Here is a 19,605-nt window from a genome sequence, read left to right on the forward strand (position 1 = left end):
GTAAGATCTGTATGGAAAGTCCAGACAGAAACTACTTGCGACGGCGAGGGAAGGTTCACACATTCTCTGTAATTCTGTCTGTGTTTGCTGCATTTGTCCTAGTCCCATCTCCTCCCGCTGACCGACTTGTACCAGACCGGTGAGGAGCTGTGCAACCAGAACTGCGGACTGCCTCATTAACCCCGGATCATCCGGACCTGTCTATCTGTAATCAGCGACTGACTCTCCATAACCGAATAGTCCTGGGAGCAGCAGCACCGGCTGAATTCTCGGTGCATGGTCGGCACATTTGTCATCCAGACAGCACTGAACTCCGACTGGTTTCAACATCAGAGGTAAATTCTGTCTCCGATTCTGCAACTCACTGAGAGTTTACAGCGGGGCTCGGCTTTTGTCGGGACTGGAAATCCACACCGAACTAAACTCCGACCGGTTTCAACATCAGAGGTAAATTCTGTCTCCGATTCTGCAAATCAGTGAGCTTTTACAGCGGGGCTCGGCATTTGTTGGGACTGGGAGGAGTTCTGGCAAGATCAATGAACTAATTATTGACCAAATGCATTAAAGGAAGCGACCTTGTTACCTTCAATCATACACATTTTCTAGGGCGGTTTCCACTGAGTCAGTGCAGATCAACCTTGCGCACGGTTAGTGATATCCAAAATATTCCCTGCGACAAGGCTGGGTCCTCTCTCCGATTTTTCTCTCTCTCTCTCACACACACACACACACACACACACACACAAACACACAAACTAACTACTCAGAATAACAGAGCGACTGTGAGATTTTACTGTTTGGGACGTCGCAGTGGAGAATGCCACAGAGCAACTTATTTAATTAAATTGCTAATTATGATATTAAAGCTACACATGATAGGTGTTTGAGGTAAAATTAAATGCTAGAATCTCACAAAGTCTATTAGCAATTGTAACAAGTAGTCATTCAGATTGCAGACACTGTGGAACTTTCTTTTCCCTACCATCGGGTATTTATTGCTTTATTTTCTGTAACAGAAGTAATTTAGTACAATATCAAGCCAACTTGGTGCAGTTTAAGGGGAGTGTCGAACTGTTCTGTTTAGTTTCAGCAGAGGATCCGCCCTGTGGACAGGCAGCAGCTTGCACACAGAAATATGCCACGGGTCAGTGACTCGTCACCGATCTCTCTCAAACAAGAGAAAATCAGCAGATGCTGGAAATCCCAGCAACACACACAAAATGCTGGAGGAACTCTACAGGCCAGGCAGCATCAATAGAAGCAAGTAGCGTCGACCTTCGAGACCCCAGCTAATGTACTTCACATCGCGTCATTGGTTCTATCGCTTTTACCTGTAGCAGAAAGGCTTAAACTTTCTTCACATTTTAATGACAGTGTTTTGCTGCACCGGTTTGGATTTGATTTGAGCAGAACGGCCGCTCCCTGTTCTGAAGAATGTGCGTGGACAGGCTGCTGCTTGCTCGCAGACCCTGAGCACCGAGTCTCACAGAACAACAAGCCGCTCTTTCCAAATCAGTCGATGCTCTGCCCTCTTCCCCTTTCCATTCTAGTCCTGACGAAGGGACTCGGTCCGTGACGTCGATTGTTTATACCCATCCATAGATGCTGCCTGACCTGCTGAATTCCCCCGGCACCCCATGTGTTGACATGGTTACGAGAGATCCGTACGGGGAGGTGGGCGGGGCTATTTGTAAGAAACGACACACAGTATTCTTGGGGAATTAATGTGAGAATAATTCCGCTTCTGATATTTATTGCAGAACTTTATTTTCAGTCAACCAGTTGTCTGTGCATTGGATCAGCATTCAAGGAGATATTTGTTTCTTTTTAAGCCACTGGCTGTGATGCCTTTTGCGTTCCAACTGTTTCCTGCTGGCATGATTTACGTTTTCCACAGGTTAGGTAAAAATCATGATCAGCTCTAGAACAACGGCCACCTGTTTCAAAGCAAGGGTGCAAGCTCTGTACAGCAAACGCCTGTCCCCTTTCCATAGTTTCTGATTTCAGACAAATACATCTATTGTTCCTGTGTTGATTGTGTTCAATTTGAACTCTTCTTCTGAATGGCCAGTGGAAGAAAAAAACTGTAATTCTGTTTCAGCCCGGGATTCTTGATAAACAGTGGGTTTGATGTGTTACAGGGATGGATATGAGGGAATAAGTAATGACACTTTAGATTTGATCACCCATGATTCAATGATCTTTAGCAATCTTGAGGGTTCGTGTGGTCCATTAAGCGTATGGATATCTTGACTAGAGAAGGTCTGAGGATTTATTTAATGTTAGCCGTTGTAATGACTGTATGCGAAGGGAGGTACTATTTTATTTATGTATTTGAACTGAAATCAAACATTAATTATTTACGTCCAGCTTTGTGCGTTATTTATGTGCCCCAGCTGCGTTAAGGGGTCGAACTGTTGACTAACTTGGAGTGCTGGACAGCACGGTATCGGACCGAGAGAGTTCCCTGTTAACCCCATTGCAAGCTCCCTGGGGCTGTCGTGGCTCCGGCTCACCGCCCCGCCCCCCCACCCCCCCACTGCCCGACACGCGCTCTCTCGCAGAGCTCGTAACGCTCGCGCCCCCAGGCTCACACTGAGACGATTTGGGAAATCTTGCGCACCCGTCATCTGCCAGACATCTGTCATCAGGTGATGTGCGAGTTATTTGGTTCCCATTGGTGCCGGAAAATGTCAATTCATGCCTTATCTCAGTCTGAACTGTCCGTGCAGGTTAAGCACACCGGGTCAGATCCATTGTCGCTCACCCGGGAAGTCAGACTGTGGTTACCCGGAACCGCACTGAACGCCATCCGGTTACAGCATCCTATATCAGGTTATAGGCTTTATCGTTTTCCTTGCAAGAGAAAGGGTCAAAGCGAATTTGCCCATTCCCGAATGAGAGTTAGTCGGTGGATAAAGTGGATTTAATTTCAGTAGAAAGACCACTCTTTTGTGAGGAATGAGCGCGGACAGGCAGCTGCAGAAACACAGCCCCGAGTCCATCAGAACCACGACCGACGCCTCCCTAATCAATCAATCAACTGGCCCTTCCCCCTTCCTTTCGTGATTAAGTTTCCGACCCGGTACGTCGACTGTTTCTATCCACGGATGCTACCAGGACTGCTGAGTTCTTCTTGCAATTCACGCATTGCCATGGTTACGAAAGAACAGGGAGGTACCGCGTGTGGGGCAGAGTGCAGAAAAAGATGAAATTAGGAGAAAGGAACGATGGATATTGAAATCATACCCACACTGTCAGAATATTCCTGGGAAATTAAGAAGAGATCTCCGCGGAGCCCCCAGTGGCCGGACGTCCCCACATTGGTCGAAAGCCGGAGAGACAAGATGTGGGCTCGGCTGTCCGGCCCTTTCTCTGCGACACTCCCGGCTTCTACATCAACTCCATCCATCCGACTTTGGGAAAACTTTAACAATCAAGAAGCGTAATTCCTCTCAGCGATCAGCTGACTGAATGGATTTTAGGACTTAAACGCTGCAGGACTGAGAATCTTCTGTTGTCTAATACACGATGTGCAGACCTGGCTGGCGTTTCTGGTTTGCATTGGTAAGCAGTTGTTTTTCAAAATACTGAACAACAAGATACTGCACCAGTTAAAACGATAAGAAACAGCATCAGCCTGGAAGATCCTCCCCCAAAAAACTGGGATTTTGTGACCCAACTCGAGACAAACAGCACACTGCCCACTCAACAAGTAAGATAGTTCAGCCGGGCGATTCCCATGATTGATTTTGTTTTCCTTTGGAAATCAAATTAAACATCCATTCAGGTATTTTAAAGCACAAGTGCCCCTCTCCCCACACCGAGATCTGTCGTCAAATGTGCGGTATCATACACTCGCTACCCAGCTCGCGCAGAGACGAGTTAATGGCTGAAGTACTAATCAGTAACTTCTCCTCCAAAAGCGCTCTCACAGAGTATTCACAAGCCGTGTAATTCACCTTGATGCGAAGAGAGGTCATTACTGGTTACACCCAAGCGGAGGCGGAGTAGCCAAGAGGGCGTTATCTCTGCTGATCAATATCTCCTCCCCCCACCAACTCCCCGTCAAAGCGGAACAAACCTCATAGTGAATGTCCCGATTTTTGACTTATTTTCATTTCCCTCCGAGGGAAGTGGGGGAGTTTGTGAAGCGTCTCCTGTGGCCGGAGTCTGATGTATCACTGAGAGGTAGGAGGAGACCATTCGGCCCATCAGCCTGATTTTGGCTCCACGGGGAGGGAGGTATCCCGGAAGAACAAGGAGGGAGACAGGGGGGATCTTATTGAAAGAATAAAGATGGTGTGAGAGGGGGCGGACAGGATGTTTGTCCCGGTGGGGGCAGATGGGACTCATCTGTGGAAATGTCTGAGCCCATGGTGGTGGCGAGCAGAGGGATTCGCCTCATTGGGGACAAAAACCGGCAGACTGTTGCCCTGCAAGCGGGGCCAATGGTCCAGGAAAAGTGGGGATTGGAGTGGTGTTGGAGGGGGGGCAAGGGTGGACTGGACTAGCGTCTTATTGAATGACAGGGCAAGCTAGAAGGGCCGAGTGGCCTGCTCCTGTTCCTGTTGTCTGTGTGTTTAAAGAGAAGGAATAACCAGACCTTTGTTGGCCTTCAGGATGTCAAAAAAATGTGTGTTGTAGGGACAGTTCGGATCCAGTCAACTGTGTCAACAATTTGGCTGAGAAGGAAATTGAACATTTCCAGTCTGTTAGACTACACCTGGAGCATTTCATACTGTTCTGATCGCCCGAGTCTGGGGTTTGGAGAGGGTGAGAAGAGGATTACCAGGATATTGCCTGGATTAGAGGGCATGAGCTATATTGAGAGGTTGGACAAACTTGTGTTGTTTTCTCTGGAGCAGTGCAGAAAGTGTCAGGTTACTTCAAGTAACACAGTGTGGTGAGCTTTCCATCTTATCACACTGGGGGCATTCAGTTTGCTTATAACAGCAGAATGGAAACCGTCCTTGAGCCTGGTGGTACATGCTTTAAGGGTTTAATGTGTGAGGTGAGAATGTCCCAGGTTGTGGTGATTTTTGAGTACAAGGCCTGTTTTACTGAGGCGGTGGGAAGTGTAGCCAGAGGCCGTGGAGGGGAAGTTGGTTTCTATGATATACTCAGCTGTGTCCACAGCTCTCCACTGTTCCTTGCAGTCATGGGCAGAGCAGTAGCCAGACGGAGGTGTCAGGTATTTGGACGGGATACTTTCCATGGTGCGTTAATAACATTTGGTTGAGGGAGAAGGGTATTTGCCAAATCCCCTGTTGTTCTATCTTGGTCATTTTAGAATGACCAAGTACCTACTATTAATGTAGTCTCTGTGTATTGCTGGGGGAGCATCAGTGACCATCCTTGATTGCTTTCCCATCTGCTTCCATCTGCTTATCCCCTTCCCATCTTGTTCAATCTCTGTCCAGCCTGTATCTCACCACCTCTGTGGTATACAGCAATCATCTTGTTCAATCTCTGTCCAGCCTGTATCTCACCACCTCAGTGGTATACAGCAATCATCTTGTTCAATCTCTGTCCAACCTGTATCTCACCACCTCAGTATTCAGCAGTCATCTTGTTCAACCTCAGTCCAGCCCGTATCCCGTCACCACAATGATAAATATCAACAGTCTCTCTTCTACCGTTGTCTTCATTGTGAAGTATTTTGTCTCTCTGAGTTATTTCTGAAATCGGTGTTTGTTACCTGAAATTACCAGATGATTTATTCAATACAGCACGAGGTAGGGTAAAGACAGCCATTACAATTTTAGTTTCAATGTTAACAAATGACCGCTGTGTTAATCTTTCTCAGACGGAGACTCTCAGCGTTTAAAGTTGAGTCTGTTATTTTCTGTTTTGGTCATGTTTGGAGAGTCACGTTCTCCGTGGCCAGGAACAACCACAGGATCAGCAAGGAGTGGTGCGCATTTTCCTCTCTGTGTTCAATTCCCCTCAGGGGGAGTTAGTGGCCTCGGGAGTAGAAGTAACAGATTGATAGTGAGTTGGGGAGTATGTAGGGAGGACTGTATTAACCCTGTATTGGACTGAAGGGAAAACTAATGAATGTGGGACTTACATTCGTGCGACTTTGTTCATCACAAACATCGTGTACTCAGTCAATAGTGCATCATTTAAAGTAAAAAGAGAAAATGCTGGAAACGTTCAGCAGATCGGGCAACATCTTGGACAGTTCCAGTTCTAACACAGGGTCTTCTACAGTTTCTTTTTCCACACATCCAATCTGATGTACCGTGTTTCCAGCAGTTTGCATTCAATTTTGTGTTAAAACCATTTTATTCCTGTTAGCCTGCAGGAAATGTGATCGTTGCGTAGGACAAGATCCCATTTTCTTCAACTCCAGATATGCCGCCAGATCTGAACCCACTGTGAGGACATTTATATCTCACACGAGGCTGTAATTCTCCGTGTCCTGACACCTACTAGCCCTTCCCAATCTGCACTCGCTGACAATGACGGTGACAGATGTCCCAGACTCTGGGGCTCAGTAACAAACACAAAATTAACAACTAGATTAGACAGTAACTAATATGAAGAAAGTAGTGTTGCTTCCTGAAAGGACACACGAGCTGAGCTGTCTGATCCAACTGACCAAATCCTCCCTTGTTCACAACTTAATTGGCCAAGTGCCCATCCTGCCCGAGTCACGCAGCATCTGATACGCCCAGTATCCCACCCTCCCTCTACGATGCCAATCGCCCCACCATTCAGCCCAGACCAATACACGTAGACTTATGCCCTTCACCCACATCCACCTTCCCAGCGAGGGGACACAGAATTAACTGATCCCACAATCCCGGCTCAGGCGCAAAACTAAAATCGGGGCTACAAGACTGGAGAGCCCGAAACTTCTAGCTGTCCAGCAGAGCTCGATCCGGATCATTTCTCTTTGCAGACGGCCCTCGATTTACACAGACTCGAGATAAGCCCCTTCCTCACCGGCACCGGCAAGAGTACTGTACCGCCGGTGACACCGCGCATGGATTTTGCAGGAGGTTCGCCGCGGCATCATCCGTGGCCAGAACGTTCGGCTGTCCGGTTCCTTCACTGTGGCACCCGAACTCCACATCAACTCCATCCATACCACCCTGGGCAAACTTTAATGGCCAACAAACATAATTCCTCTCAGTGATCAGCGTTCTGGATGATTCACTCACTTTTAGAGTAAGGGCTACCTACAGTCGACATTGTCAAAGTGTTCAGCTTCTCAGGAGACAAAGACCAAGGACGAGAGGTGTTCTGTTACCTGATGCAATCTGTGATTTCCCTGCTGGCAATTCCAGTTTACATCAATAAAACTGTCGTTTATGAAAATCCTGAACAATGAGACACTGCAGCCAGTCCATCCAAAAGCAGACTACCCTGGACAGTCCCTAGACCACTCTGATGACGCATTGATCACATTGCCATGCTCATATTCCCAGATGGACGGTGGTTTCTATTGCATTCATTGTTGAAGCGGCTCGGCGGCCGATGATCTGCAGTTTCGGGATCGCGACAAGCCCCTCGCTCCTGGGTGAAGGAGCCGGGGGTTGGATCACTGACTGCATGGCAAAGGCATAAAGTTCACATCGTTGAGTATTGAGACCAGTCCCGAGTGAGGAGGTCTGATGCTGGGCAGGGAGTCCCGTTAACACTCTCGAACTGGAGGCCTTCGCCCCGCTTCCTGGACGGAACCTGCCGGGGTCCCGGGACCTTCACACCGAAACACCTGGGATGAGCTGCCGTTCAGCCCCTTTTGTTCTGCTATTCGGTAGGGGTGGAGATGAGGCGTTGATGCTGGAAGCACACCCTTCTCTCGCCCGTTTGGACAAGGCAGTGAGATCTACATCCGTCACGTCCTTTCGTTGTGGGTGGGGAATATGCTTTTCTTGACTCCATTCCACTCTTATGGCCTGCCGAAATGCAGCCAATGTTTCTGGGTGTATTACCCATTTATGTGAGAATTTAGCCTTTTCTATTTTTCTGAGCTTCTCAGAAAGGTGTACACATCTGAGTATTGAGACCAGTCCCGAGTGAGGAGGTCCGATGCTGGGCAGTCCCAGGATCCTGTGTCCCACAGTGGGTTTGATTTCACTCCTGCTCACCGCACCCCCACCCCGGCACTGATGATATAACAGCCAATATCCGCATGCTCACTGTTCCTCGTTGGGCTGCAGCTTCCTTTCCATTCTGCGTTGGGATTGTCTGTGAAGTCGGGATTGGGAGAGGACCCTCGGCCCCGGGGGCAGTGAGCCGGGAGAAGCATTACCAGCACAGGGTGAATTAAATGCAGCACGAAGCAGGGTAACAGGAGCCATTACAACTTTATTTTCATTGTTATGAATTCAGCCGCATTACTCTTGGTAATGATTAAACTCACAGTTTACAATGAAGAGCTTTGTTATCTGCCTTTTTTTGTTTTTGGTGAGCCACGTGTTCATTGACAGCCGACGAAGGACAGTTGCATGATTTTTTTTGCTCTCTGATCACTGCCCCTCTGTGAAGAGATAAGTGAGCTCAGGAGCAGATGAAACAGATTGGCAGTGAGGTGGGGAGGGGGGAGTATGTGGTGAACTCTGACTGTATGGAATGAAGAAAAGACTAATGAACATGGGCATTGCAAAATCTGTTCAGGACGTCACAAACATCTTGAAATCAGTCAGTGTTTGTGCATTAATTAAAATAAAAAAGAGAAATTGTTGAAGATTGTGGCGGACCTCCAACCTCCTAGATAACCACGTCTGCACCAGGTGCACCAAGCTGCAACTCCTCAGAGAATGCGTTAAGAAACTGGAGCTGCAGCTCGATGTCATTTATCTCATAAGGGATGCTGAGGAAGTTCAAAGTAAAAATTATCGGAGTACCTTTAAAATGATCATCCCCTCAAAACTAATCAGTAAACTCCAAGATCTGACCGCAACACCTCCTTGTGCAGCTGGATCCTGGATTTCCTCACTTGTAGAACCCACTCAGTTCAGATCCGCAAAAACATCTCCAACACAAACTCCATCAGTACCAGAGTACTACAGGAATGCTCTACTCGCTTTACACCTGTGACTGTGCCCAGCTCAACTACTATATATGTTTGCTGATTATACCTCTGTTGTGGACTCTGTCAAAAGGGTTGATACAGCACTGACTGAACCACCTCAGATCAGATCACACTGGTAAGTCCTCACCAGAAACATCTGAGGTTTGGTGACCCAACTCAAAAAAGAGGCCACACTGCCCACTCCATCAACAACATGGTGAAGCCGGGCACATAGCAGGGACTTTCCCTAACACAACACTGGCTTCAGTGATGAATACTGTTAATGTTCCTTCTTTTTTCCCCTGAAATCTTTAAAAAAAAAAGTTCATTGAACAGCTTTTGAAAACAAGCTCTCACTCACGCGAGACGTCTCTCTGCGACACCACACTGGGATCTGGCAACAGTTTGCAGCCTCATATGCCTAATGTCACGTATGGGTTCCCCACAACTGGATCTGACGCCCGTCTGCGCCCCCACATGCCTGACGTCCCGTCTTCAGTTCCTTCATTCACACTGGCGCTGAGACAGTTGAACTTTACCCGCTAAGCTAACAATTACCTGACCAACTCATCCCACTCCATAGTCAACAGAGGAATTGCATTCTTCCCATTAGTGCGAAGAGATGTCAATCACTAGTTACACCCGATAGTAGAGGCAGACCAGCCGAGAGGGCATTACCCCCGCTGATATCGACTCCCGCTCCCGGGTGGTACTCACCGTCAAAGCGGAACAAATCCGATGTCCAGCATTTTGAATTATATCCATTTTCCTCCAAGGGAAGTTGGGGGTGATTCTGAAGTATCTCCTGTGGCCAGTGTCTGATGTATCACTGAGAATTGCTCAGCCCATCGGTTGATGATGGTTCCCCCGGGGAGGGAGTGATCCCAGCAGGAGGAGGCAAAGGGAATAAATGTGGTGTGAGAGGTTGGTTAGGATGGAGTCTGAGAGGTGATCAAGGAGTAGGATGGGGGAAGGAGCCCATTGTCAATGGGGAAGGGACATGAGGGGCTCGTCTGAGCCCAGGGTGGTGATGAGCAAAGATATTCACCACTTTGGGGGCAAACTCTGGCAGACTGTATTTTCATATTGTTAGTGACACAGAATTGTATAGTTGCTGTTCTGTGTGTTATCTGAATGTACTTGCTTGCAATCCTGCTACACACCAGCGTTTCTCTGTACCTGTACTTACTGTACTTGCTCACTTGGCAATAAATTCAACAGGACCTGAGATAACTCGGTGAGATTAGATTAGTGATGGCCATCTTTGGCACCTCGGTAGGTCAAATGTAAAGAACATAGGAATAGAAATCTTCAGCACATAACAAGCCCTTCAGCCCACATTGTTGTGCTGACCATGTAACACAAAGTATACTGCAGATGCTGTGGTCAAATCAACACGTACAAACAAGCTACAGGAACTCAGCAGGTCGAACAGCATCTGTTGAAACGTACTACTGTTTCTGTCTTGTGGGTGATATAAAAAATGCAGGACTTGTACGTTCCACCCCACCAGAAGAAGACCAATGCTATTCTACCCTTTATACGAAAAAATAATTTGTCAGTGGAGGCAGTGGAAAGTTTCAAATCTGTTGTAAAAGCACTTTTCGATCAGGATTGGTTTTCCACCTTCCCCCCAGGTTTTTTTACAAGGTGAGGGCAAGGGTGCTGGGAGAGGACCCACAAGCTGGACACAAACACGTCTTTTTTGGTTCAATAAAATAGCGTTTATTGCTCGCTACACAGAGAAACGGGAAATCGAGTAGGTCAAGGGGTACACGAACTTTGGGCTAGGAAGCTAGGGACCGCGGACCTGGAAACTGGGGACGTGGATCGTCGCGGCCATGACTGGGACCCTGGGCTTGGAGACAGGGAACTTGGATCGCCGCGGACCTTGGGCCTGGAAACTAAGGCCTTGAATCGCCCCAGCCAGAGACGTGGAAACTTGGACCTGACACACCGAGCCAGGACTCCGCTTTCAGGTCAGGTATCGAGCCGGGACTCTTCTTCGAGGGCTGGACACGGAACATCGAGCCAGGACTCCCACCTTCAAACTCACCCCTGGCAGTTGAGCTTGCCCGGACCCACCCTGGCGAAGGAAGGCGAATTTCCGGCAGTGCAATGTGGGGGTGGATAACCCTGACCTGTGGCGGCGACGGTGACTTGCTAATGCTTCATAACGCTCTCGCCCCGAACAGCTAAAACGAGGGGCTTATAAGCTGCCGGTTTGGGTCAAATGTAAATTACCCTAATGGCCAAGCTCAAGGGACACGTGAAACGGGATTAGAAGCGAATGAGGAGTCAATGGTCCGGATTATAATGCAACCAAACTAAATTTAAAGGGGAACGGATCCGGACCATGCCCTTTATTTTGATACGTGCTATGTACCTGTCTAAGAGTCTCTTAAAAGACCCTATTGTATCCGCCTCTCCAATCGTCACTGCCAGTGCTTCCCACACACCCACCACTCAATGTTAAAAAAAACTTACCCGTGACATCTTCCTTGCACTTACCTCCAAGCACATTAATACTATGCTCCCTCTTTTTATCCATTTCAACACTGGGAAAAAGCCTCTGGCTATCGATGCAACAAATCCCTCATCTTATGCATCTCTGTCAGGCCACATCTCATCCTGCGTTGCTTCAAGGAGAAAAGGCGAAGTTCACTCAAACTATTCTTATCAGACATGCTCCCCGATCCAGTCAACATCCTTGTAAATATCCTCTATACGCTCACTATAGCATCCATATTGTTTCCTGTAGAGAGGTGACCAGAAGTGAACACAGTACCTCCCAAAAGGAGTGTAATCAAGGTCATATATAGCTGTAACATTACCTCACGCTCTTGAACTCAATCCCATGGCTGATGAATGTCAACACACCATATGATTTCTTAACAACACTGTCACCGTGGGCAGCAGCTTTAGGTGTTCTATCGACACAGAACCCAAGATCTTACTGATCCTTCACTTTGCCAAGCGTCTTACCATTAATATTTACTGTCTTCAAATTTTAACTACCGAACTGACCCACTTCACGCTTCTCAGTATTGAACTCCATCTGCCACTTCTCTGCCCAGTTCTGCATCCTATCGATATTGCACTGTAATATCTGACAACCCTGCAGACGATCCACAACACTCCCAACTTTTGTGTCATCAGCAAACTTACTAACCCATCCTTCAACTTTCTCATCCAAGTCATTTGTAAAAATCACAAAGAGAATGGGTGAACACTATTTGTCACCATCATTCATGCAGAATACAAACCATCTACAATCGTCCTTTGCCTTCTGTGTGCATGCCTGTTCTGGATTCACAAAGCAATGTCTCCTTGGATTACATACTCATTATTTTCTGAATGAGCTTTCAATGGGAAACCTCAGCTAACCTCTTAATGAAAGCCATATACAGTACTTTCACTGCTCTACCTTCATCAATGTGTTTTTTACATCCTCAAAGAACTCAATCAGGTTCATAAAGCATGACCTGCCCTCGGCAAAGCTATGCTGACTATCCCTAATCAGATTATGCCTGTCCAAATGTTCATAAACCCTGAGTCTCAGGATCTTCTCCAAAACTTGTCCACAACTGAAGTAAGACTCACTGGTCTATAATTTCCTGGGTTATCTCTATTCCACGTCTTGAACAAGGGGACAAGATTTGTAACCTTCAATCCTCTGGTAATTCTCCCATCCCTATTGATGATGAAAAGATCATCACCAGAGGCTCAGTAATCTCCTCCCTTGGTTCCCATAGTAGCCTGGCGTATATCTCATCCAGTCCCGGCAACTTATCAAACCTGATGAATTTCAAGAGCCCCAGCACATCCTCTTTCTTAAAGTCTATGTACTCAAGTGTTTCAGTCCACTGTAAGTCATCCCCACAACGTCCAAGGTCCTTTTCACCTGTGAATAATGAAGCAAAGTATTCATTAATTACATCAGAATATTTTAAATGATCGGCTGATTGAGAAACATCTGTTGAGGATGCGGCAGTGAATTCTAACCAAACTAATGTGCGTTGCCTGGTACGCCACGGATTTGTTATGGCGTCCTCTCAGCTCCAGTGATGATTGTTGCAAATGTCGGTGATATGTACTCAATCCTTTCTTAGCAATCAGCAAACATACAAACTTGAAGCGATGAAACTGAAGTATACCCAAGTATAAGTCCAGCGTGTTTGAGATAATAATAACAACAGAGATGACTTCCGTCAGTCCCCAGCAGTGTACCGCACAGAATAAAGAACAAATGTATAACTGATTCCCTTTGCGTTTCTGATACAGGGGCTTCCACCTGAAATATTCACATACTGTATGTCTTGTTGAATAATTCCAGCATTTTGTTTTATATATGTCAAATATTCTTTTCCAAACTTGCTGTTTCGGATATATTGTGGGTCTACATTGTGCTTAACAAGGTGCCATGTAATTGTCTGATAATAGGTGATATGGTCAAAGAAATCGTGACCGAGTTTAGGTGATAATAATGGTCTTAAAGTCCTGCCAGAGAAAATGTGGTGGTTCAGGACAAGATGTTGTAATGGTATATGTGGCATTACATTGTTTGGGATGTCAGAGTGTCTCTGTATAGACTCAACCCGTGTATTGCCATAGGTGTCAATGCCAGGGGATGTTAAACTGTAAGGGTGAGAATCAGGTATGACTGAGAAATCTGTATAATTCAGTGACGAGAGGAGTAGATGTCCCTTTGGTCAGCAGAAATGATTCACCCCACACTGCTGTAACAGCTGTCCATTACTCTCCATAGCGCCACCAGTGGTAGGAGGACCAAAGCAGTGGGCGCTCTCTGCTCAATCTGTCTTGTCATTCCATTGACACATCACTGCCAGTCCAGGATACAAGACTGGTTCCTAAAAGCGAATTGCCTGCAATATAGCGAGAAGATACCCTGGAGAAACCTGGCCCAGTGTACAGTCCATGGAGGGAGTGGAAATGGACTTGTGAGACTGTGGGTGGATGGGCGCAGGTGGACCAAGCCATGTCAAGGCTTCAGTGGACAGGCCCAAGATGTTTGGAGGTGTTTGACTCTGTTTAAAAACAAAACAGGGTACTCCTTGCAATCCCAATTAATATCTGACCCACTTTTTGTTTGTTACAGAGCATCAGAAACTGATCACACCTGTCCTCAAAATGAGTCAAGCTCCGAGCAGTGGAGGCGATCCAGTGACGTCACCATCGGGAAAGGACACGGGCATGTTGTCGAAATATTTTAATTTATAAATACTCTGTTGAGTCTGCGTCTGGGTTTAATTCATAGCGGCAATTCACAAAACTGAGCAGAGAGATGGGAGAGAAGTTAACATCTCCGGGGGGAATCACAGACACATGTGGAAGGAGTACAGTTACCGTCTGCTCCTGCTCCTCTAGCAGATTGTGATGCCCATTAAAATAGCGGGTTACTCCAGAAGACAAGACATTCTCCAGATGCTGAAAGATTTGGGCAATGAGAAGACGCATAATATATTTGCAAAACTCAGCAGGTCAGGCAGCATCCGTGGAGAAAAATAAACATTTGAAGTTTTGGATTAGGACCGCAAGGAATAGAAAGTAATGTGGCAATACCTAGAATTTCTGTCCCCTTATTTCCAGTCCGATGAAGGGCCTTGTCCTGCAATTTTGACCGTTTATTCTCCACCATAGATGCTGCATGCCATGCTGAGTACCTCCAGCATTTTGTGAGTTTCTCCAGAGATTTTCCAAGGAAGGGCTTGACCAGGCAGGCAGACAGCAAACCAGAGCAAAGCGGTGGTGATGGGCAGGACCAGGAGAGTGATGGTGATGGTTTACTATATTCTCAGGAATAAGCAGATTACTTTCCAAACAGAGCGGTATATTCCCGGGGACATGAAAGAGCAGCTTCAACACATGGAACTATACCCTCTCCTATGCCCCTGGCACCACCACAAGCCCATTCCTCCTACCACCTCCCCACCTGCATATGCATATTTTGGACTGAGTTTGGTGATCTTTAGTTACTGCCCAATATGGCGTCAGTAATTTATTTAATTTCCCCATTGTGCTTCACAGTCCCGTGCTCAGTGATCACCGAGCTCCTGGCAAGCTGGGACGATTTCCAGCTGCTGCAGTTGACGGACTTCTACCGGGACGGGCTGGAGCAGGCGATGGAAGGAGGGGTGCACGGAGTGAGCCTGGCGTTAACGGCCGAGAATCAGTTCAGTGGAGAGGAACATCGGGTGAGTGGAAGGGGGAATGGGTTTGAATTTTCACACATCACAGGACTGATGGGTGTTGGAGCTCTGACTCATCGGATATTAAATTAGACAAAAGAACAACTGGGAAACAAATACTGTACATACAATCGCACACATGTGAATCTGAACCAGTGATAGAAAGGGGTGAAAAGACCGCGTGGACTGCTGGGTAGCTGCTCAGTGTTCAGAGTGAGTTGAGCAAGTAACAGTTGTGTGTGCTTACAGTATGAAATGGAAGTATGACGGGAGGTTTCGGTTTGGGAATAACATGCAGCATGGCGGCAGGATGTCAGTGAGAACCAGGGCATCACCTGTGGGTGCCAGAGGAGCTCGAGTGTGCCCTGTTCTGGGTGGAGATGATTGTGTTACGATCTGCAACTCCAAACTGTGTGGATCGGGGAATACTGCCATGTTGTAATGTGTAATCAAAGAATAAACCTCCACCGGAAAAGGCAAAGGAAGGGTGTCAAGTGTCAGCCAGTAATCCGCTATCACTGGCAGATTGAGGAGATGAATCATATCACCTTTTGTGCAACTTCCACTCCGTTGTAAAAACCCTCCTGTTTTTATTTCTTCATCTGTGATCGTTATTTTATGATTTCTGTTTTACACCGTCAAATCCAGTGAGGAATTATTTATGGATTTGGAGCCACGTCAATGAAGCGGTCACAGACCAGCCAGGATCTCATTGACTGGTGGACCAGGTTCACGGTGAATGTCCATCCCTGTGCTCTGTACTCAGAGAAGGTACAGTCCATGTCCAGACAGGTTCAGCACCCGTCCGGGTGACTGCTCAGTGTGATCCCGTTACACAGCACATCATTTACTTCTCATTCTCTGTGTGAATCTGTCAGTCCCCAATATGTTCACCGTTACTCTTCACAGAAAATCTCTGATCTCGCTGATAAGGGAGAGCGGGCGGACAGTTCTAAACTCCTCCTGAGCCTGGTGATGGAGAAAGGCTCCCGTGCCCAGAGGGTGATGTGGGAAACCTTTGTGAAAATGCGGATTGGTGTCCCAAATTTGGACAAAATACTGAAGGAAATACAGATATATGGTGAGATAATATCAGACATTAATTTAAATTTGGATCGCAACACAGCTCACTTTACAATTTTACAAAAATGATTTCCTCAATTTGTTTAAATTCAATCAGGTTGTGATCCCTCCCATCGACCAAATCCCGGTCAACTTTTACAAGAGGTTCTCAGTGAGCTGAAAGGTAAGTGAATGTGCTTTGAACATTGAAGATTATAACACTGGAATAAGCCATAAGGCAAATAATATTGTGCCGAAAGAGCTAAGATGTAAATCAAACATATCAATCACTAACCTATCCCTCCTACACCATGTCCCTATGCCTCCATCCTTCTTACATCCATGTGCCAGTCCAAACGTCTCTTAAAAGCTTTTAATAATTTGCCTCTATCATCTTACAGGGCAATGTGTTCCAGGCAACCACGACTCTCTGATTATCCCTGACATCCCCATTCATTCTGCACACTCTCAACTTCAAAGTATTCCCTCTGGTATTAGACATTTCAACCGCGACAAACCAATTCTCTCTGTCTACTCTATCTATGCCTCCCATTATGTTGTCAACCTGTGTCTGAGCTTCCCTCAGCCTCTGATGATCCAGGGAAAACAAACTAATTTTATCCTGCCTCTCATGATAGCACATGCCCTCTGAACCAGGCAGTATCCTGGTAAACCACTTCTGCTCCCTCTCTAAAGCCTCACAATCCCTCCGGTAGTGGGGTGATCAGAGCGTTACGCACTGGTCCAGACAAGGCCGAAGCAGAGTTCATCAAGTTGAAACTTGACCTCTGTTTCCACCAGCGGTTGTAATTTGGGCAGGGCCTCTAAGTTGTTCCGCCATGCGGATCTGACCATGTAAATGTTGGCACTGTGACAGGGAGCACAGGGAGACACAGGGAAACGTGTTTGGTATAGGGAGAGTTTTTAAAGGACATTTGAGCAAAGGGACAGAGATCTGCCGAGTTTGAGGAAAGTGGTCAGACCGCTCTGGGGCCTGCAAATACAGATCTCTCCACCGGAGTCTGAGTGGAGAAGGGGATGATCTGGAGAAAGGAAAAAAACAAAAACAACTTATATTTCCTCACACCAAAAAGTCAAAACCTTCCCTTGTCAGCCAGTGCCCCCTCCTGAACAGCCTCACCCTTAACCAGTTTCTAAAATCCCCCGGTTCCTGCAGATTATCGTTTCTTAGAGTTGGGCGTCACTGAAGTTCCAGTCACAGAATAGTAATAATAGCATCACTTTAATTAGAAAACCGGGTAACATCCCAACTGGTCTGTTCAACCACAGAGTAGCATATGAACACACTGTGTTCACATATACACTCCCTAGTACAATCACTGCTACAGTATTACAGAGGGTGAGACTGGGGGACATATTCCTCAGCTCAGTCCACAGAAGCTGAAATTCCTGTCTGCCTGTGTTGTGTGATGGACACTGTGGGAGGGTGAGAGATGGGAATTAGGACAGGGAAACCCAGGGGTGTGGGATTGCGGCAAGAAAATTGCAAAGGACTGAAAATATCTATAAATAGTATTGCAATTAGTTATATTGTGACCATCTGGATTGGAAACTTCACTACATCCATAAGCCCGTCTTGTCTGTGAAAACGGAGCCCGGGGCAGTGCATGGGCTCAGAGATTGTGAGGCTTCATCACTGCAGACTGAGTTAGATCACCCAACTGCACATTTAACAGAGGAAAGAGCGTAGGAAAGACAAATATCACAAAACATATTAATATTGCATCAGCTCATGTTTTATCTGATTATTAGAAACTTTTAATAGAAATATAAGGAATCCTGGTCAGAACCCTGGTTCAGTCTCTCTCATTTACACAAACAAATCGCAAAGACGATAATTTAAATATGGGTCCATTGATAGAAGCTTACAAACTACTCAAGTCCCTGTCACCACTGTTAATGTTGTTCCAGTTCAGTTCCGGTCAATGAAACCCCTCAGTTTCCCTGCACCATGGATTTGGTAAATTGCTGCAAGCCTGTTCTTCACTTTTCCTTATGTTGTTTGCCGAGAGAGCAGACTCAACTGTGAAATATGGACTGTTCCAGAGAGATGTTGAATATATCTGTTAGCAACTCAGTTAGCTGGGCTGCCCAGTCTTTCAGAACCCCACCTGGTATATTATCGGGCCCTGCAGATCTGGATGGGTTGACTCTGGCCAGGGTCGTCCTCACCTCAGCTTCAGCCAGACAGAGGATCTACTGATTATTGAAGAACATAATTTCTGCCACTGTCACATTCTCTAAAGTAAGTATGTCCACAATCACTGTTTTCCTACGCTCCCCATCACAGCCGAATACATTGAATGGAGACCCCACACATACACAGGGTCAGGAGCCCACACAGGGTCCTGACACACTGTGAGATCCCACACACCTCTGTTATGGTCCTGACAGACTGTGAGATCAGATTTATTAGGGAGATGAATGTAAATGAACCCCTAGGAGGAATCTAGGGACTGCATAAATGAAAAGGAAATGCAATATAATGTAGCGAAAGTGAGTGGGAAGTTAGTTGATTGGGAAACTTTTAAAATCTAACAAAAGGCAACAAAAAATATGAAGAAAGCGAAAGAATTGAAATTATCAGCAAACACACAGAAAATGCTGGAGAAACTCAACAGACCAGACAGCATCTATGGAGAAAATACAGTCAACGTTTCGGCCTGAGAAAATCCGGTGGGACTGGAGATAAAACGCTGAGGAGTCGGTTTGAAAGGTGGAGGTCGGGGGTGGGAGGGGAGAGAGAAACGCCAGGTGGTAGGTGAAACTTTGAAGGGGAGGGATGAGCGAAGAGCTGGGAAGTTGTTTAATGAAAGAGACAGAAGGCCATGGAGAAAAGGAAAAAAAGGGTGTGGGGAGAACACCAGAGGGAGGGGTAGATGATCTCGGTGTGGCCTCTTGTACATCGGTGAGACACGACGTAGACTGGGAGACCGAGCATCTACGCTGTGTCCGCCAGAACAAGCGGGATCTCTAGAGGCCACCCATTTTATTTCCACTTCCCATTCCCATTCCAATATGTCAATCAATGGCCTCTTCTAATCTCGGGATAAGGTCACACTCAGGTTGGAGGAACAACACCTTATGTTCCGTTTGTGTAGCCTCCAACCTGATGGCATGAATATCGATTTCTCAATCTTCCAGTGAAGCTTTCGCTCCCCCTTCACCGTTCCCCATGCCCTCGTACTTCTCTCGTGTTATCTCCTTGCCACCTTCCTCTGGTGCACCCATTATCTTTCTTCCAGGGCCTTCAGTCTCTATCAAGAATCAACTTCCTAGCGCTTT

At 46.7% G+C, this 19,605-nt stretch overlaps 1 protein-coding gene across 9 annotated transcripts in view; it reads left to right on the top strand.

The window, feature by feature from the left end:
- The window catches only part of LOC132390142 (uncharacterized), a 22,769-nt gene continuing 3,164 nt past the window's right edge, over positions 1–19,605 (top strand). For 2 of the 9 annotated variants that reach the window (XM_059962750.1, XM_059962749.1), the window contains exons 1-5: positions 1–335; positions 14,148–14,240; positions 15,077–15,243; positions 16,147–16,321; positions 16,416–16,483. In XM_059962750.1, coding sequence (XP_059818733.1) covers positions 14,180–14,240; positions 15,077–15,243; positions 16,147–16,321; positions 16,416–16,480 — 468 coding nt within the window. In that variant the 5' untranslated portion in view covers positions 1–335; positions 14,148–14,179 and the 3' untranslated portion in view covers positions 16,481–16,483. Of the gene's footprint in view, positions 448–14,147; positions 14,241–15,076; positions 15,244–16,146; positions 16,322–16,415; positions 16,484–16,700; positions 19,023–19,605 lie in introns of those variants that run through there. The other 7 variants (XM_059962746.1, XM_059962745.1, XM_059962743.1 and 4 more) reach the window with 6 other exon arrangements.

Source organism: Hypanus sabinus, unplaced genomic scaffold (assembly GCF_030144855.1).
Source record: "Hypanus sabinus isolate sHypSab1 unplaced genomic scaffold, sHypSab1.hap1 scaffold_783, whole genome shotgun sequence".
In the NCBI taxonomy this organism is placed as follows: domain Eukaryota; kingdom Metazoa; phylum Chordata; class Chondrichthyes; order Myliobatiformes; family Dasyatidae; genus Hypanus; species Hypanus sabinus.